The following is a 21,516-nucleotide window of genomic DNA, read 5'->3' as shown; positions in this document are numbered from 1 at the left end:
TTCTTTCTTAACCTTGAACAGCAGCATTAAGTATGAATACAAAGGGTTACAGAGAGAAGCCTCGCATTAGAAGTTGATATATATTTAAATTGCCACACTTTGCTGATGGTCAAAATGACATATAAGAATTTAATGACAGGAGACATGGAATGAGGGGGATTCATCACTGGCCAAATTATCAGTGATTTACATAGCACTAAAAATAGTTGTATAAGAGCACTTTAACACAAGAGCCATTTCCTTAGCCAAGGCACAGCCGTTTGATGTCTGGGCTATCCATCAAGGCCAGCATTTATTTTTTAATTTTATAGTGCAGTCACTAACATTATAGAGGAAATGTAATTTATAATACATTCAGAACACCTGCACAAAAGCTTCTCAACAGCTGCATGTTATGTTTGTGAATAGTAAACCCTAGGCTTTCTCTGGTGAGTGGGTGTTCAGTTATTATTGGTAGAAAAATAAATACATGTCATGTCAATTGTCTAAATAAATGGCCACCCTGACTCAACATTTGACCATATTTACGTGGTGTTCATTTTGCTTGTACGTCATACCCCCCATGAGTAAGACATGAGAACAAAATGGCTGCCTTATCTGAAAAAAAAAGAAAAGAAAACTTGTCAGCAGTTCTTTATAATTGTGTTACACCACCCCTGCATGTATACATTTCAAAACCCTTTCATGTGTTTCTGTTACTCTTCTCTAGAACTATGCTTACTTGCTGTGCCAAGTTCTAATAGGCAGATACTAGTGCTAGCTCACTAAAAACTAGATACTTGTAGTTAATTTCTAGTTGTACAGTAAGATGACCTGTATTTAAGTAATTTGATTAAAATAATGATTATATTTATGGATCACACTACCACAATCTTGAGTGTGTCATAACTGCAAAGCCTGCATAGCCTAGTTGTCATAGTTATTTCCTTACTCTGTCTAACTAACCAGATTCCAGGTCTTGAGATTCAAACTGGAAGCATCAGGGAAGGCATTCATCAGGGCCCGGCAACAGCTGGAGGAAATAGTGGTGAGTGACACTTGTGCTTTGGTCTCCATCTTCAGAGAGTGAGGAAATGTAGTGTCTCCCAGATTTCATCATCAGCATGAGGGATGATGATAATACTGACTACTCAGTTTAAATGTGGCTTTATATTTAAAAACAGATGGCAACTCTTTGGTTTATGATGACAATTTATGTTGGCTCCCAGTTTAGTAACGTACAGTGATGTGACCCCACCACGCACGCACGCACGCACGCACACACACACACACACACACACACACACACACACACACACACACACACAAAGAAGGTTTCAAATCCATCTAATTTCCATTTCCTGCCCCAAATTACTGTGCTGCTTGTTGTATATTACCCTAACTTGTCTCTGGACTGAAGCTGTATTTCCATCAGTCAGCAGAGGGCAGCAATGAGCTAAGGCATTTCTTCACCATGCCAGCAGAGTCTGACTGGAGCACTGAACTGGAGAGATACAGTGAGCTGAGTGAGTACGCAAAAACATGGTCAGGTCAAAACTGAGTTTGAAACTGAATTAGACTGAATTTTCACATTTGACAACATCCTTTCAGATTGTGATCTAGATCAGTGGTTCTCAACCTTTTCAGGCCGTGACCCCCCAAATAATCATATTTGAACTGGGGATCCCCCAACCTGATGAGCACATGGAATGAATGATTTGAGGCTTTCAATTTAGTTTGACTAGGTTCCACAGATAAATATTGTGAAAATAGCAGATCTACTCACTGCGCTTTGTGTTGTGAGGCGTTGTGAGCTTGTAGATTGTCTATTTAAAAAATAATCGCCTCTTATATTATTTGACAATTTGGCCAATGTTTGACCAGTTTTTATAGTATAGTTTATTTTGTAGTAAATAATTGTAAGATAGAAAAGGCAAATTTGTGACTCTTTGCTGCTTATTAGTTATTTATTTAAAGTGAATTGCAATAGCATTCTGTGCTTTCAGCATCCAGAGCTGCAGAGGCCAATGTTAATGGAGATGATGCTCGCCAGAACCATCTTCAAGGTAATTGGTCCCCTAATTAACCTAATAAACCTTTCACACGGTTGGAGTAAACACACTGTCATATTCTGTTACACTTCTGTTACATTTCTCACCTTAAAGAAAAATACTCACACATTCTCTCTCTCTCTCTCTCTCTCTCTCACACACACACACACACACACACACACACACACACACACACACACACACACACACACACACACACACACACACACACACACACACACACACACACACACACACACACACACACACACACACACACACACACACACACACACACACACACACACACAAAACATTGTTTGGATTTTAGGTGCTAATCAATGACAGATTTGATGACCAAAACAATGGAGTTTAAGAAACAAATTTGGCAACTTTAGCAGAGGTAAGAAGGGTAGGCTACTATTTGGAGACCATGTCCTCTTCACTTTGACTGATCCGGACAAACAGAGAAGACTGGTGTGGAGATTGTTCACCACATAGATTTACTTTATGAATTTGGCCTGAATGGCATCTGTTGTGTCCAAAGGTTTGAGAAATGCACTTTTGTTTTGTTTAAAGTCAACAGACCAATCGGCTTTGCCTCATGGTTTCATGATGTCATTAGGTCACAATGGTTTGGGCCATGACTTAGTTTCTCTAGAAGACTAACAGTGACCAGCGGTAGCAGTTAGTGTCCTATTAGATTGCTGTGATTGTGACTTCTTTACGTCTCACACTGCCGTGATTAGAAGAAAAGGTATTTTGTTCCACTTGTTTCTGGAAGTTGGGAAGTTGATTGATTTCATGCTGAGCCGGAAGAGAGAGCGGTCACAAGGACTGGTTGATGTCCACACACATGTATCTCTACGGGTTGATTTGATTTACATCCTCCCATTGCTTGGCTATCTTAACGATAATGACCTCGGTGTGTGCTTGTTTTTAGCTTTCTAGACAATCAGGCACTCTGTGAACTCTGGTGAATAACAACATTTTGTTATGGTAACACAAACAAGTCAATGAGCAGATTTCCCAAGGAAAGAATTAATTTGATTATTTTAAGCACATATTATGCCTCCAGCGGAGCAATTCTTGTGATCCAATCATATAATGGTGACTTGTGGAAACTGAAGGGGGCCCATTGTCCAACGTGAAGCTTGTTTTCCGATAAGGTTGTTAGAAATTGTTTTAATTAGTTCCAGGGGAGGGGTCTGACATACAAGTTGCCTTGTGGATCCGCGCTGCAGGAATGTCACATTTTCTATCACATGGTGGAGGCATGAAATTTATCAGTTGTGCATAAACCCCCTTGCAACAACAGAGTTCACAACGTCAAAGCGGATGGCTCTGGGAGAGAATTGGCCCTCTGTTTCCCTGAGACACATTTTAAGTAAACAAACTGTTATTCAAAGCTATGGAAGATCTCTGGCCCATATCTGCGGGGAGCATGAAATCCAGACAGATGATGTTGATGGTGTTGTGAAGCATGATTCTTCCATAGTGTAAAATGTTTGTTTAGACTCGCTGCTATGCTATTCAGGCCTTGGGTTTATGTGCTAAATGCATGAAGAGGTGTAAGGAGCCCTACTGGAAAGGGTAAGTGTGTTAGCGAGTCTCCAGGACTAACTGACAGCGGTGTTCATTCTCTTGACCGCCGGTGTCAACATTCACGTCCCTCGTTGTTACAGTATGTTATATCATGGTTATTCTTGTTCATCCAGCCGACATGGCTAACGAATGAATTGTGACCCACCATGAGCACTGCAGATATACGATTCTAGCTATTTCAATTCACAGTGCGCCGTAGATGTTTGAAATCGATACTTTCTAGAACTGATCGTAAGTGAGAAACAACCCATGGCGAACATGAGTCAATTGGTTCAGCACTCTAGAAAAAAGGGGGGGGAGGGGCGGGGGGCATCTTGTCGGTTTGTAAGTGAACTTTAGAGGCTCGAGGCGTCTTACATGAAATATTCACATGGCAAAATTGTTATCTACAATATGGGATACATTTTATGTGAACAGAGCTCTTTCAGAGCTTCCTGAGTCTCTACACTGCTGATCCGAGCAGCACCCCGGGCTGTTTTGTGACTGTGGAATTATTCCATGTAACTGAAGACACCTTCCAGTTACCTGATGGGTTGCCATAAAACAGACCCACAGCAAAATAAAATCACCACACCCAGAATGGGACTTTTTCTGTCCTTACTATTTTGTTATGCCACCAAGCATCTAGACCAAGGGTCTTCAACAGGGGGTCCGGGACCCCTAGGGGGTCCTCAGAGTTACCACAGGGGGTCCTCCAAATCTTTGGGTGATAGAAACCTTTTTTCTCCTTTTTTATATTAACAACTTGAGCCCGAACGTCCATATTCTGAGAACTTTAGCCAAAAATAGCAGATCTACACAACGCCTTGCGAGCTTGTAGATCGGCTATTTTCGGCAAAGCGGTTTGGTGTAGAGGGGAAAAAGAGCGGGCTAAGTACAGAGTGAAAGGTCAAGTTTATCAATTATTGACCGTTCAAGTGGTTAGATATTTGAAAACACAAATTGACATGAATCCAAAATACACTGATGATCGTGCTGTCAAACAATGAAACTATATGGAATCTATGATAAGGTTGTGGGGGTCCCTGCTTCATCTCTCTCTCAACTAAAGGGTCAAACGCTGAAGACCCCTGATCTAGACTGTACGACTCCATGTGACCAGAGACAGCGTTGAGTCACCTGAGCCAGCATGAGAGAGTTAAAAGCCCTCACCTCATTCACAATGATAACATCATTTCAGTGATGATCCACAGTACACAATTCTATCCAGGTTCTGTGCCCTGGGCACCTTACCCCCAACCCCCACCCCCATCTCAGGTGCCAAGCCAAGCCTTCAGCACCCGTTAGCTACCAATTAAGCTGAGCAAATCCACATGGATATTTTAACATTGATGACTAATGTCTAATTTACACTCCGCCATATGCGTTATGCGGATGGAGATATGCTATTTCCGGCACACAACGGTATTGTACGACAAAGTATAAATCAGGCTTAAACCTCTGATCCCACTTCCCAAACCTCTTTCTCCTTCACCTTGTTTGTCTCCTTTGCCTCTTTCTTTTCTCTGTCCCCCTTTCTCTTATGCTGTTACAACGCAGTCTTTCTTTCAAATGAGTTTCTTTCTCGAAGCAAGCAGTGTTGAGAAACGCTTACCGCTGTCCTTTAAGGTTAACTAAAGTTTCAGTAAGCACTCCTCAGAAGTCACTTTTGGTGAGCAAATCAGGCTTGGGGCGAGCATAAATCCACTGGGTATAGTCTAGGCATTACAAATACCCGTGGCGCCTGTATGTGCTGATGACTACAGAATGGAAAAAGAAAGGCCATAATAATTCTGAGGCAAGTTTCCCTCAGCAGCAGGTATTGATTATTTGTGTGTGGTGAGAGATTTGGAAAATTCAATTAAAGGAGTTGTGCAAAGGATTCATAAATTCTGCCCCTCCAACCCGTACCTGAGACATGGTTATGTTCTAAATCAATGTTGCACTTCACAATATATTTTCTTAGGAGCATAAAAATAAATAACATTTAAACAGTTCTGCTTACTGCAGAAACAAATTTTATTTTCTCTAAAGCTTTTTAGTCGCGGCCAATCACTGACCGGTGCACATCTTCTGGGCGGTAACAGATTTTATTGCAATTTTCCCCATAAGAAAATCCTATATAATATGAATTTTGAGATGACAAAATGAGGAGAAAGGGGACGGCTCAGCAGTATAAAAATTGATCAGGCCATAGATGGGGCCATGTTGGAGGAAGATTTGTATGTCAGCAGTAATGGGCTGTATTAAAAGAGAAGATTCCTTAAGATGTGATAAAAGTGATGGGCCAGTGTCTCAGGTCGTGGACTACAGGACCCGGCAAATCCCCGGATCCAGCACATCAATCCTGGGAGGCCACTCGGACAGATGCCACATACCCGCCAGGAGTTTTATGCTTTTTGATTAAACACACAGTTGCAATTAAAGGGGGGAGTTGTATATTAGACCGTTTTGGCCCAAAGTGAAGCCAGCAAGCATTCGATCGCCACCATAGGTTGCAGAGTATGCAGTCCTCTCGGCCATGATTTCTGACTGTGTGAATGTCATTTCGCCATATGCTTCATATTTAACTGAAATATTAATGCAGCTAATAAATATGCGTTTCAAAATATAATAATATAATTGAGAGTTACATTTTTAATATTTTTCAAGGGTGATACTCTAAGGCTTTTTAGACATCATTGTTCCAGTAATTCTTAATGGAAATCCATTATTTATTATTTTTGTTTCATGTTTTTGTACCCCTATCAATCACACTTCATTATTTGAACAGACATTCCTGTTTGCTGAAATGGCACCAACGTGGATTCTGACATCGACTTTATTTCTCGTCTAGGTGGCGTACAGAAAGGCAGCTCCTATAAGTTCTTGAAGTCCATCACTGGTTAAGGTACAATAATATATCTCTTCTTTGTAACTTGCATCATCAGATACAAATACTGAGATACAATGGCGGGTAGAGGCTACACCTTGATTTACTTGCAGATATCTACAGTGGGGGAAAGATGCCTCTCATTACCTCTTTAGTATTCCACCTCGATGTGGACCAGGCGTATGTAATATCACTGGGTGCCATTGGGGTTATACTCATGTTTGCCTCGCCTATATTCCCCAGGTTTTGGATGGCAAGGTGTCTCGGCTGTTGACAGCTAATAGAATTGCTCTTCCCTCCCGTGTAGCGTTGTGCGTGCATTCCGGAGGTTGATAAGACAGAAGATGAATGTGGAATCCAAGCTGTCAGTTGTCAGGCAGAGATGTCTGGGAAGCCGTCATTCACAGAAGAGGGAGGGAGAGGGGGGGGGGGGCGGGGTGTCAAGTACAGCAAAAGCACAGCCTTGGACACATTTACATTGAGCTGCGTCTATCTGGTAGAGCCTCTGCCTCGCAGCTGACAAATGTTGATTCTACAATAAGCACTACGCTGCAACGCTGTGAAAATAATGTTCTTCCAGACGGCAACCCTCATCCCCATTAGGGCTCATACTATGCAATCTTCCCCAGCCGAGTAGTTTCACACCTTTTGAAAACTAAGAAAACAAGAGCGGATTTGAGAGCCAGAGAGTGAGTCAAGTACTCTTTCTCACGTACACACACTGACACATGTACACATCACGGTAGTCTCTTTATTTGGCAGTGCCTTGGGAAGGCCGAGGCCCCTTCCCATGCCCAAGTCGACCTAAGCAACAGCTGGTGTTCACGCCAACATTTCCTATTTCTGCCCAAGGTGGATCATATAACTGTCACTTTATCACCCTTAGAGGCCACATGAAGGACAAAGCCAGTCCACCCATAAACAAAACTAATATTTTCATACAAGCCCCTCTGGCTACTGGGAGAAGGACCCTTGGTGTTCTCATAATATCCCACTGCTACAGCATTCACTACCCTAATATGCCTACAATTCCCTAGCCTCAGCCACAGGGAAATCAACACGAGTAGCTTTGATGCCTTTTATGTATTAAATACACAATTATTTATAGAGCATGAGTTCCTGGACGATGCTAAGATTTTAATTCTGTTCAAATCTAATTTTAACAATGACATACTTTACCAAGGGTCATTGTGGAAATACTAATACTATGCAAGTAGACCAACGACCAGAGAAAAATAAATACATTAAGATTTTTTTTTTACTCGCAGGTTCCCAAAAGTGGCATACCAACCTCAATTCATACCCATGGAAATCAATGGAAACAAAGCCAGTGTGGCCAATTTAAGATGCTTACCACTTTGCCTGTTGTTATTACTTACAGTATTTTTGAGAGCTTGAGTTACATGTAACTGCTCAATCATGGGGTAATTTTACTCTTCACTAATTATATTTCACAAATTGACAGTTAATTGTTTTGTTTTAATCGTGTTTTGTTGAAAATAAATGTATATAAAAATAAATTGTCCATTGCCTGGTCATTGGTTATTGCAGTATGCAAGGTTCAATGTGTAAATTTGACAGGGACATTTAAGCCACTTAAGCCCCATATACATAAATATCAGACATTTCCCCAAATTAAATAAGATATAATAAGAATGAACAGTCCTTGTCCATTTCTTCCTCTAGTAATTGTAAGTCTTGGCTCTTGTTTCTTTTCATTCCCTCTGGTCCATTACTGGCTACGGGCAAGGCCTGCAGCCGCAGATACACATGCAGCCCTCACTGACCTGATAACATTTATAGTTGTAATGGATTTTTTTAATGTCTGTCATTAACTCGCAGGGAGAGGGGGGAGAGATTGCTTGTACCTTTTTTCTGTGGTATTTCAACTTTATGGCATTATGTTCAGATGTCACCTTCTGTCATCTATTTTTTAAGACTTGCCTGGTGGTCACAGGTTCTGTTTGAAATGCACTGTTCTTTTGTGTAGAACCCTCTCACTGTCTGTGGGTTGTAATGAATATTTAATGATGCTGAATAAAAGTCTTGGAGGATACAGTTTGTGTAATTATCACACAATACCAGTGTCTCTGCCACACTTGATGATTTAGCTGACTACATGGCGAAGATGGACAGTTTTATGGAAAGTTTCTATGAAGCAGATTCAAATCTAAATTCTACAGTGTAGCAATAAATCTGGTGTACTGAACCTTCTTAAAAAAACACTTAAATGTGTACAAAAGAATTTATTGAAAGTACAAAATATAGGACACATACTTAAATGAATTGACAATATATATTGACTGAGTCCTGTTGGTCCTTAATGCATACATTGGTATGCATACTACTAGACGTTGACCATAATAAGCCCATGTGTAGACTACAAAGTTAGCTCTGGTTCAATCTAGCTCCATCAATTGGTCATTTGAATTAATTTGCAACGGAGGTAGTTTGGATGTAAAGGTATTTCGAATTTGTTCAATGTTTCATACAACTAAATGCTATAATGATTGGGACTGTAGCGAGGATTATGTGTGTTGAACATTGGTCCAAGTAAAAAGAAAACTCAAAGGCAATTGTACCAACAGTATGCCATGAATTTACAATTAGGCTGAAAAGAGCTATTCTCAGAACTGAGATTCAAAGAGGACGGGTTTGATCTATTATTAAACCCAGTTTGTATTGCCTGAAACTAGACCAGTATAACGATCTGTTGCTTTCATGTCCTATTTTTAAGTGTTCATCTTATATTCAACAATTCAGGATTTTAGCTGGGGACAAAAAATACCATGAGCTTAAATAAAATGTATAGTACTTATTTTCAGCAAGTGACACCATATTGCAAATAAGAATACATTAGATTTTAAAGTAACCCAAAGACCATTCCACACAAAATGAGGAGACCAGAAAACCAGACAGCTTCCACAGAGGCTGTGGAGTCGCATCGCTCGACACAATGCTTTGTTAACCGAAAGCACCGAATACAGCGCTCTGAGTGCTCGTTACAGGGGGCAGCTCAAGAAAATCTTTTCTGTGGACACATGACCCTGTTTGCCAAGATGTTTCTGAAAGCAACCGTGCCAGTAGCGTTGCGTCTCGGTGTGATCACCCTCTAAAGCTAGTTCTAAACATCTAATAGTATACTACATCCAATCCTTGGCACCATGATGTTAGTTAGTCTTCTTCTGGCTCTTTCTGCTGGGTGGCCCACTAAACTGGACAATGTTGAAGTACACCAACATTCCCAGGAATTGTAGAAAAGAGAAGCCAGACACCAAGACGGGAAACAAATCGGGAAGCCCGGCAGGAGGGACTAGAGCTACACTCGCATAGCTCAAAGCAACCATGGCACCGACGAAGATGTAGAACTGGAACAGAGAGAGACAGAGAGAGAGAGAGAGTCACTTTACAAGAATGAAGATGTTCCATGGTCACATCCACAGCTCAGCTGCCGCTAAAATGAAGGCATGGAGTCAAATGGTCACTACAACAAAGCTCTTGTTGTGCAACACAAAACCGAACAGGAAGTCAGTTGTTTTGGTGAGAAATCACAGTATATGGACAAAATATGGAGATCCATTTGAGGATGTTCCTCAACAGTATGGGCTGTGTGAAGCCACATGCTTCACATTTTTGATCCTCTCATCTTCAAGGGAGTGAGCAAATCATAATCATTAGTGCAACCATTGGGAGTGGTCCACTGACTGGTCCCTTAACCTTTATGACAATGAAACAAGTTCATCTTCAATTGGGATATTTGGTTGTTTGAGAATGTTCTGACAAATGAGACCATCCTGGAAGAAAATCTGTCTCTAGTCTAGATGCTTCACTCAACTCCCAGCTTACACTGTTAAAACTGGATGGAAACAACTAGAATGTTTTATTTTGTTTTTTAAACCTGCATCACAAAATCAAAGTAAAGACATAGGGGTGGCCCTTCATATTGGGTTGTGGACATGCTTATTTTTCAAAGCAGTAGGTTTGATAGCCAGAAACCCCAGATCACCTAGCAATGCAAGACTATTGTCGTAGAAAAGATCAATCGGTTATTCTTGGTAATATTTGACTTGATATTCTATCTCAGTAAAACGTCCAATCAGAATGATGGAAAGACTGGGCTTTTTGCATAATGAAATATCAAGTGAAACCATATATGAGAACAAACTGGCCGATAATATCAACAAGACAGTTGACAAATTACATTGCGTATTCGCTCTGTGACTGACACGCAAATTTGTCATATGAGGCCTGTCTGAGTATGACTTGTGAATGTGATACAACACTGTTGAGCAGATCTGTTGTGGGACAAGTTATATCTGCCCGTACAAAACCTCTTCTCACCCAGCTACAGAGCAGCCATCAGAGAGCTGCTGATGGGAGTGGGATCAACATTCATGTGTCTATTTGGGATCCATGGCCTAAGGATCAGCGAGCGTGCTAGGTGGGAGCAGGGGCGTCGCAAGGGGGGGAAACGTGGGACTGAGTTACTAGGGCCCAAGGTGGAGGGGCCTTGATTATTTTATACTTTAGCTATTGAGAAATAGCAGATATTCAAGCTTGTAGCTTGTAGATCTGCTATTTTTGAAAAGTTGTGAAAATGTGTCTTTGAATATATGTATTTTTTAAGCGAACATTTGTAACTCAAATTTTGCTTCAGGGGGGTCCCTGAACTGAATATTTTGAGATGGGGGCGACCGTGGCCAAATAAATATCATTTTGGGGGTCCTTCACATGAAAAAGTTTGAGCACCATAGAACATAGGTTAAAAAAAAAACGTAGAAGGATTTGAAATATTCAAAGACTTGCACAAATTTTCATGATTTAAAAAAAATAGCAGATCTACAAGCTTGTATTTGTGCTATTTTTCAATAGTTAAAGCACAAAATAACTGAGCGGGGGCCCGCAATGAAGCCCAGAATTTGGTGCGACACCCCTGGGTGGGTGGGAGTAAGCACCTTTTGCAGGGCCGCCTACCCTCCCCCTGAGCGAAACCCAATCACCATCACTGGCCGCTCGTTATTTATGCCGCTTGTGTAAATAAATATATCTAGGCAAACCTATGTTAATGGTACGCGCTATAAAAAGACGCCTTCTCTTAAGTTCTGACACACTATCGGTGCCCATGTCGCTAAGGAGAGCCGCGGGTGCAGCACCCTCAGACGTTGCGGAAACCTAAATAAGTGATAAATAATTCTTTGGCTCGCGAGGGCTTTTATCCCCGGACAGCTTACACAGCTTACAGCACCGCATGATCTTTATTTATACAGTTGGATGCATCTTCTCGCACCCATGCAATTTAGGTCAAGTGCCACTCTGACAGTATGTGCCACCTTTGGAGTCCAGAGAAAAGTACCCGCCAATACGCCGATCTCAACTCGCAGCTTGAACGAGCTGTCCAGCCTGTGCTCATCGGGTACCAATGTGCCCTTGGTTTTGAAAACAAACCTGCAAAATTATGCAAACCAGCCACTGCCGTCATCATGTCATTCCAAGTAGTGGTGGGCAATCCCGTTCATTTCAGCGAACAAATAATTTCGTTCACGCCACAGTAATGATCCGTTCAAACGATTTGTTCACGTTCACAGCACGATCGTCCTGTGAAAAACACTTTTGCGGGAGCGTTCTTATTACGTCACGCGTACAGCCCGCCCTCCTGTCCTTTGTGCCGGGGTCTATTAGGGGGAGGGGACGGGGGGTATGAATAAAAGCGTGAACGTAACAGTTTAAGGACATGAACGAATCATTCACAATTCATTCTTGTGATTCGTTCTTATGAACAAATCACTCATGAACGACATCACTAATGTCAAGTACGTTCCTGTGTGCTGTGGTGTCGTGTTTTGATAAACCATAGCACACCAACTATTTTATCTTATATTTACTACTGCGTTCGAAAATTACTGTACCTTCCATTTGGTTGCGAGGCCCAGATCCAGTGTGGTGGGTAGGAAGAACAGCAGCTTGCGGTAGGCCCCCATTCTGAGCTGGTCTTCAGAGCAGCGCTGCAGTGCAGACAGCAGGTAGGTGCTGAACAGGAGGAAGGCCAGCGATGTCACTATGTATGGGATCAGCAGACCATCCTTCAGGAGCAGAGGCAGCATGCTATACACAGATAACAGACAAATAACAGCATTTATACAGTTTGGCAAAACACTAGAGCTTAGAAATTCAGCCCGAGCCCGACGGGACCCGACGGGTCGGCGCTGGGCTAACATTTCCACGTATATGGCGGGCTATGGGTCGGGTCGGGCTTTTATAATCCGGTAGGCAAGCGCAGCGCAGTATCATGATGTCTCTGTGACTGTGTAAACTGCGCGCTCATAACTCTATGGCTGCACCGCTGCGCTGTTGCGCAACTTGACAGTTGAGCGTGCGTGAGTGTGTGTGACTGTGCTGTGTGGCTGGCTGCTGTGGCGTGTGCATGGCTGCATGCATGCGCTGCCAGTGCTGGTCGAGCAGAGCAGAGCGGAGGACATCGTTGAAACAGTCCACAGACACTTTTTGTATCCTAATAATCATAATAGACGTTGTGTGAACGTTGTAGCTATAATATCCTGTACGCCTGCTGCCTGATTTAGCGGCGGTCGTCAGCTATTTTTTCCAGCAAGGCTTTTTGATTGATTGATTGAAGAATTAGGATCCGATGTTTATTTGTTCCATAATTAGCACAGTACTTGCTACAATGTCTTTTAATATATATAAAGACAGTTGGAAAAGGACTCTGTTCTTAACAAATCACCAAATGAGAAAAAAGGCTGCTGCAGCAATTAGGCTTGCGGGCTGGGCCGGGCTCCAATTGTCAATTATGTATCGGGCTTCGGGCCGAGCTCGGGCTGTCGTTCTGTCGGCTGGGTTGGGCCGGGCTCACTTTTTTTAGGCCCGATCTAAGCTCTACAACACACATGAACCCTGCCATACCATATTTTTGGAATGTCATTATACTGAAGGTGAAAATCTAGTGTAGGCCTACATGCTTAATTTATAGCAGGGGTCTTCAACGTTTTCAGGCCAAGGACCCCTTAGTTGAGAGAGAGATGAAGCAGGGACCCCCACAACCTCATCATAGATTCCATATAGTTTCATCGTTTGACAGCACAATCATCAGTGTATTTTATATTCATGTAAATTGGTGTTTTCTGATATTTAACCACTTGAACCGTCAATACTTAATAAACTTGACCTTTCACTCTGTACTTAGTCTGCTCTTTTCCCCCTCTACACCAAAGCTATTTGACAAAAATAGCCGATCTACAAGCTCTCAACACCTTGCGTTAGCTAAAGTTCTCAGAATTTGGACACTAGGGTTCAAGTGGTTTATTATAGAAAAGGAGAAAAAAGGTTTCTATCACACAAACATTTGGAGGACCCCCTGTAATAACTCTGAGGACCCCCTAGGGGTCACGGACCCCCTGTTGAAGACCCTTGATTTATAGTATATATTCCTATGCCGATGTTGCGTGGCATACATAGCAGATCTACAAGCTTTCGCAACATCTTCTGACCTTTTCTGGCCATTTCTACTGTGTGACACCATTGTACAACAATGGCTTAAGTGGTTAATATCTGCAGCAGCGCTACACAAGCTGTATGTTTCCCAGGGAGAGAGCGACCTAACACTCATGTTCAGCTTATCTTATTATCGTAGAGGGACTTAGACAAGAACAACAGTTGACTCTTTGCAAATTACATATTTCCTTAGGCCATAAAAACCTAACCGTCCACAATAAAACTAGTGATCCTCATTCTAAGTACGACAAAATCGCCTCCATTCAGGAGATAAATGTTTGACATTTTAGAAATACATACTTCATCAATTCAACAGACTGAGTGCACTCTGTGCCCTTACAATTACTCTGCATGAGCAGTCATTCGACCAATTGCACTAACAAAAGATGTATTTTTTATTTTTTGAATGATGGAGGGAGTAGTGGATGCAGATTACGGAGCCGTCTTTGTCAGACTGTACCGAGAAGCTGCTACAAAATGACCCGGTGTCCTCATACAACGCATGCATAGAGAGAGCAGGCATGCAGACTATGCTGTGTAATCCACAGATACTTATCTTATATCCTTATACTAAACCACGCGCACAACAATTAGTGCTGCCGGAAGAATTTATCAACAGCTGGTGTATAGAGAGAGAGAAAGTGCGTCTTCTGCATGCCACACGCCACTCAAAGCAAGACTGAGGGCGTGTCTATAGTAAGTGTACTCTTATATAATAGTAGTTTAAAAAACAGTTGACGGACTAAAGCATTAGGCGGGCCTAACTGTCTTTCTGGTGGTGGGGAAAGCTCTTCTCAGCAAAAACAAATGTTTTCATGACCAATTGTCTCAAAATAACAGTTAGTATTAAAACAGTTAGTTTAACAGTTATTTTTTTAATGAAAATCTCAACTTTGTGTTGATTTAACTATTTGAAGATCTGGATTAGCGGATCTAATCTGGGTTTTCTTGCTAATAATTAATTGCAAAATCAACATTAAAAAGAATTGTTTATATATAAAATTATATAAAACAAAACAGAACAGAGTTTTGTGATGTGTTGTATATTGTCTGAATCAGCTTTGTTTGCGGTTGTTTACGTGCTAAAATAGTGTTTCGCCATACAATGCACTGCAAGTCCATTTTGAATGATCAATCAATGAAGAAATCATTTTATATTTCTTGTCCGCCTTTGGAGTTACATCATGGCATGGTAACAACCCAAACCTCTAGCAAAGTGTTCTTGCCCTTTAACATCCTTACCTGAATGTAGAGACCTGCAGGAACCAAATGGCGACTAATGGAAGATCATTCAACAGGAGGCAGACAGGCCTGAAAAAGTTGGTTTTAACACGGTTACTGTTCATACTAATGAAGATGATATTTGTAGTAAGATGTGGATATGTGCTAACATGCAGAAAGCTGGATTTGAACCCTTGGAATCACCCATAAACTGTTGGGTCCTGTCGTGACAATCCAGAGACAGTTTAATATGGACAATACTGGCATGAATGTTACTGTTAAACATCCCAGTAAAGACCCAGATTTTACTGTGTGCTTCAAGAATGAGACGACTGAATGTTTATCCGAGACAGGCTTTATCTGCACATCAAACTGAGATGCCACAACTTTAAGAGACAGATTTATAGCAAAAAAACATTAAAACCTACAAGTCAATAACTCATGGAAGTGAAATGTTGAATCGCAGGACATTTTTGGGACAAGACTAAGAGCCTTTTTTCTATCAATGACAGGAATTACATGAAAAATGTTTATTTGCGTATTTGCATGCATGCATTGCGCACCTGTACTGTATAATGTATGTTAAATAAACCTCTCTCCTTGCATCAGTGCTAGCCGGCCATCTCTGCGTTGTAATCCAAGGGGAGCACTTTCCACTGGTCCCACAGCCCATAATTACAGCCTGTGCTCTTTGGCGATCCTGTTACAGCACAATAATTGATCCTGCGCAAACAACACCCTGAGCTGCCGCCTGCCATTCTTTCCTAATCCCTGGACATGCATTACTGATTGATTCAGGGGGAACAGGTGGGAGATATAACTCAATAGTTAATAAAGCAACACTCTAACCCTAATCTAGATTAATAGATGCGCCCAGAACTGTGAACAAAATCCTGCACTGTCAAATTTCGCATTTAAACTCCACCACGAGCTGCCAAACCCCTTTATCTGATTACAGTGAGGGAAATGTTTAGGAAACACGTACATGTCTGCATGTTCACAATGCACCAAGTTAAAAATGGCCTGGTGAGAGCATGCTACAAACACTCAAACGTGCATGCATGAATGTGCACACGCACGCACACAATAGCACATATCAGTCAGACTCAGAACAAATGGGTTGCACATTGTTGTGTCCATGTGGCTCTCGGCATGTTGACAGAGGGGCATAACCCCTCAGTTAGCAGCTCTCTCTACATAAATACATCTTTACTCAGCAGCTGTGGAAGTACAGCAGCAGAAGTATGATGTCAAGTTGACAAAATGCAGATCTCTTCAAGCCATGAACAAAGTGATGTACATTCACAGAACCAGTTCCAGACGTTCTATACACAGTATCTTCCTAGTCCTACATGTGTCAGGTAGTAGGGGACAGAATCAACTACTCATTGAGGCATAACTCCCATTAAGTTACTTTTGTCAGCGCTCTACTCACAGGGCAGGCAGCAGGATGGATTTTTCATGGACTTGGTAGGAGAACAGGAAGAAAGCCATGGAAGAATTGACCTGAAAGTAAAGCTGAGTTTACTAATAAATCTACTATTAAGTAACCTAATTAGTTCTAATAGCAGTGACAGCATTAACAGTTTTAAAGGTGATACACCATGCATTTAAAAAGTATTTATGTCATATTGTTTATGTCCCAAAAACGTTTTTCAAAAGGTTTGAGGCTAAATTACCACTCCTGAATAGAGAGCCTCTCTCATTTTTTAATGGCTCTCAGAGCATTTCAGCTGCAGTACCACCTTTGGCCTGAACTGCGCCCCCCCCCCCCCCCAAAATCTTTTTTTTTTTTTTAAGTTTTTTTTTTATGATGACGTCACAATCGGCAGATGACGTCACAATCGGCAGCACATCTGGATAGCCTGTTTTGAGAACCCGTGGGATACTTTTAACCTTCGCCTTCTCAAAATCAGAGAAAGACACAACGGTCAGAAATGGGACTTTGTGAGGATAGAAGGTGCTGGTGGGACCCCAAAAAAAGGTTTTAAAATAGGAAAAGTGAAATTTCATGGTGTATCACCTTTAGTATTATAATAATAATATAAAACTATAATGGTGTGATGTGTGCTATTGTGTCAGAAGGTGACTATGATAAGCATACAGTGTACAGAAAAGCAAACAGGCCTGGATAACATGAAATATCAGACATTAGATATTCTGTACATATGTGCCTGTGAATTATATTGTGTATGTCTTGAGGGAGAATCATATTAAAACTAGAAGCAGTGCTCTTCCGAGCACAGGTCTCCACCAGGTCGGGTTAGTTCATTGTGGCCTCCTGGTGGCGGTATAAAAGGGTGCCATGTCTTCTTCAGCCTTTCACGGCAATCGGACGCTGCATTCTTGATTTGAGGCATTTTATCTCAAAAATGTTTTTTGCAAAAGTCGCCCTGCTACTCGCACACTCCTTAGAGGACAAGGGAAAACCTCTACCAGGAGGCCAACTTTTGTAAGACTTTTTTTATATTACTCCTTCAGATTCTGTCAAAAAATCACGCAAATCGGTACACAGTATCTCTATTGTCATGTGATCAAGACGGATCGTCCGATATTTCATATTCCATCCTAATTGGCTAACATTGGCTTCCAAAGTTAGCAGGATTTGTCCGTTTTGAACAAAATGCCTCAAATCATGAACGCAGTGTGCAATTTCAGAGACATTTTGCACGCACAGTCCCAATAGGTCGAGGAACAAATGCCACCCTTTTTACATCGGCTTCTATAACGCCACTAGCAGGTCGACTTTTACAAAACAATATTTTGGAACAAAATGCACGAAATCATGAAAGCAGCGTGCGATTGCCATGAAAGGCTGAAGAAGACATGTAGTATGGGCATTTTATGGATTATAAGGCGTTAGCCTCAAACAAATTGCAACAGAAACACTTTCAACTAAATATGTGAGTAACAACATATCAAAAGTCCTAAGAATTCCGAGTTGTGGAACATATTGAAAAAGCTGCTGAAAGTTTGGGTCCCATTAACTTTACTATACAGGAAAGAAATACCAAAAATGCTTTAAGTAGCATGTGAGGGGGTTTTTCATGATTCTGAATCCATTGCAAGCAAGGGCTAAAAACGGCTCTCACAAAACTGTGAAAAGTGATGACTCATCACTAAACCATAGTTTTGTGGGTCAGTTTTTAGCCCAAGGATTGTTTTTCGTGCAAAACAAATGCTTGCAATGGATTCAGAATCATGAAAAAACCTAGCTCTGGTCCATAGCTTTAGTGGAGTTCTCCCTAACGCTATGTTCCTCTACTTCTGCTCTGGCTCATAAAATACATTTCTAGGGCGAAATGAAACATATTCCACTGGATGGAGACACTCTTCCTGGTCAACACCCAACAAGACTAATGCTCTGTTAATGCAGTCCTCTGACCTGCGCGGCGCAGTGATGGCGACAACTAATAGTGAAAAACTAGATTTCGCCCTAGAAATGTATTTTAAGCGTGTGGTGGGGGGCCCAGACTGCGTCCACTAAGTAGAGTAGGGTTTCAACTCCCCACTGATACCTTTGGTTTGGTGTGTAGCAAAAGAGTTTTTGTTATTTTCGGAACAGACGAGTCGGCTTTCCGGTTTTGCCAAGCCGGAGCCGAGGTAGAGGAACATAGCGTAAGGGAGAACTCCACTAACACTATGGACCAGAGCTAGACAAAAACCTAGTTTGACTCCCCACATGCTACTTAAAGCAGATTTATATTTGTATTTTTTTCTGTATAGTAAAGTTGAGGGGACCCAACTCAGCAGCTTTTTCAATATTTTCCACAACTCGGATTTCTTAGGACTTTTGATATGTTGTTACTAACATATTTATGAAATAAAAAGAGCGAACGTGTTTCTGTTTGTTTGAGGTTAACCCCTTATAATCCATAAAATGCCCAGACTAATGGCACCCTTTTCACATTTGCCTATTATAGTGCCACCAGGAGGCCACAATAACCTACCTGACCTGTGCTCGTCGGAAGAGCACTGCTTCTAGTCTCACGATTTATTTTTTGTTTGGATTGGATGTTCAAAGCAAAGTCAAAGACACTCACCAAGGCCAGTTTGAACTGCAAGAATGTGGGCTTTGTCAACAGTTTGATGGAGGAAGGCAACGCTGCGAGGAGAGTGAGGGCAAAACTGAAAGACAAGAATTAGGACATTTAGCTAAACACTCAACTAAATACTTTGAAGAACCCCATGTAAACATTGATATCCTTAGCCCTGCTAGCGGTGGTGCTCTAAGGATGGTAATGTTGGGTGGTCAGTCAGTCCATACTAAACAACATATCATCGCTGTCTGGTAGAAACTAGCCAACTCCATTTTTCTACTTTTCAGTGGTATTGAACAACACCCTTTATAGTATGTGTTGGTTAAAAGAATATTGAACCAATGAAAAATATTAAAAAGCACTTCTGACTAAACCAGCTAACTCCACAGAGTCCACACCAAAGGGTGGTACCATTATCTAAAAAAACTGCAGGCTGCATCATGGCATTTGCTGTGTACAGTACACCCAGGCTCCCAAGACAAAAGGTCCATTGGCACACAAGATAGCTCAAAATTGAATGGGCGGATTGTCATAACTTGCTGAGAGCATTCATGCTCCCGAGGATGAACCTACTGAATTTGGTGACCCCATGTTTTTTCCTCTAGTTTCGTCTTATTAGTTATTTTTGGTTATTTGTAGCCTTTATTTGATAAAGAGGTACAAAGTAGAGAGGCAGGAAACATGGAGAGAGAGAAGGAGAGTGACTTTCACTAATGGTTCCGCCGACCAGGAATTTTGTCACTACTACTAATACTAGTAAGACGCCTCAGGGCATCCATATCTCCATATATAGGCATAAAAGGGATTTGTTCCCCCTGGCGTCACAGGGATCTCTCTAACAGGGCATCATTAATATTGATGACATCAGGGAACTCCATATATGGGCATAAAAGGGATTATGTTAGTGTGACATCACAGTGAAGCCAGAGCGTGATGTCAGAGCGGCAAATCCATTCTGGTAGAGTGGTTACCCTGACATCACAGTGACATCAGAGCATGATGTCAGAGCGGCAAACTCACAGACCATAAAATGTGTACACGTCTACATGGACGGACGCGGACAAGCTGTGACGTTTCTCATAGTAAACTGCGAACATCGGTCGCAATTCATTTTGCCTTCTGCAGTCAGATCAAATGATTATTAAAAAAGAAACAATGCATTTCGGCTGAGCAAGCCCTGATTTTGGTCAACTCAGCCTTGGTTGAGCAGCAGAGCTGCAGCGGTGTGCCACATATACACAGTGCTTGCAACACTGTAGACTTGTAAACGACAAAGGATTTAATTTTATTTTAACTCACTCTCACAATTGTTAAGATTTAATTTTACTGCATGTGTAAACAATCAACGTAGCCCAGCCCATCCCAGAAACTAGACCCATAACCACAGAACCCAGCTGTGAACACTGCCCTTTTATTTTACCCCACTATAAGACCCCAGCTATGTGTGAAATGTATAAATACTGCCCCCACCTACTCAGGGCAGCCCTGCATTAGTTTAACCCTTTCAATTCCAACAATTCCTGTTGTTTTTAAATGTGCTATGTAAATAAAAGTGACTTGACTTGAAGGCTGAGACATTGTTGGACAAGTGGGGGTGTTTTGCTGGACAGCGGGTGGCCGGCGACTGAAGTGTGAGGACAGCCATGTCACGGGGCTACATTAAGGGAATGATAAATAAACACTGCGCACCGAAAATAGAAGATCTACAAGCTCACAATGCTGTGGGGATTGTAGATCTGCTATTTCCTATGTGAGACACAGGCGCACAACTAAGTATAAATTAGGCCTTAAGAGTTTAGTCTCCCTTGGGAAGGACAGGGCCGGAAACCCCTGCGTTGAGTGAGTGAGTGTGCGCGCATGTGCGCGCATGTGCACGCGTGTGCATGTGTGGCCAAGTGTTATGCAGAGGGCAGGGTCCTGCGGTCCGGAAGGACACAGATCACACAGCTGATTCATTCTAAGTACACAGAGCACCCACACCCAAGCATTTAGTAATCCACTCCCCCAGCCAAGAAGACAAGAGTGTTTTTCATTTGTTTGAAATGCGTTGCAGTCAAAGAAGTCCAACCTAATCCCAGGACTTAGCAGTCTGACAGAATCGTGTCCATGCTGCGGACACAGGGCTCCTAATTTTAGCCTGCCAGGTTATTTAAGCACGGCCCACCATGATGACATGACTTGTATCAGCACCACAGTCCGTTCTCCCTCTGATAGATAGGCCTCCAGGGGAAGGAAAACGGCTTCAGCTAAAATAACACATCAT

The 21,516-nt window shown here is 41.9% G+C and overlaps 1 protein-coding gene across 1 annotated transcript in view; it reads right to left on the bottom strand.

Annotated features, from left to right (window-relative positions):
* Window positions 1–8,717: 8,717 nt before the first annotated feature.
* Window positions 8,718–21,516, bottom strand: part of alg6 (ALG6 alpha-1,3-glucosyltransferase) — a 25,042-nt gene continuing 12,243 nt past the window's right edge. The window contains exons 10-14 of the mRNA XM_080723327.1: window positions 19,257–19,341; window positions 16,649–16,719; window positions 15,235–15,303; window positions 12,393–12,588; window positions 8,718–9,854 (exon numbers count right to left, since the gene is read on the bottom strand). Of these exons, the coding sequence (XP_080579453.1) occupies window positions 9,657–9,854; window positions 12,393–12,588; window positions 15,235–15,303; window positions 16,649–16,719; window positions 19,257–19,341 (619 nt within the window). The 3' untranslated portion in view covers window positions 8,718–9,656. The remainder of the gene's footprint in view (window positions 9,855–12,392; window positions 12,589–15,234; window positions 15,304–16,648; window positions 16,720–19,256; window positions 19,342–21,516) is intronic.

The sequence above is a fragment of the Nannobrachium achirus genome (assembly GCF_963921795.1).
Source record: "Nannobrachium achirus genome assembly, chromosome: 1".
NCBI lineage: Eukaryota > Metazoa > Chordata > Actinopteri > Myctophiformes > Myctophidae > Nannobrachium > Nannobrachium achirus.
This window is presented reverse-complemented; position numbering and strand designations above follow the sequence as displayed.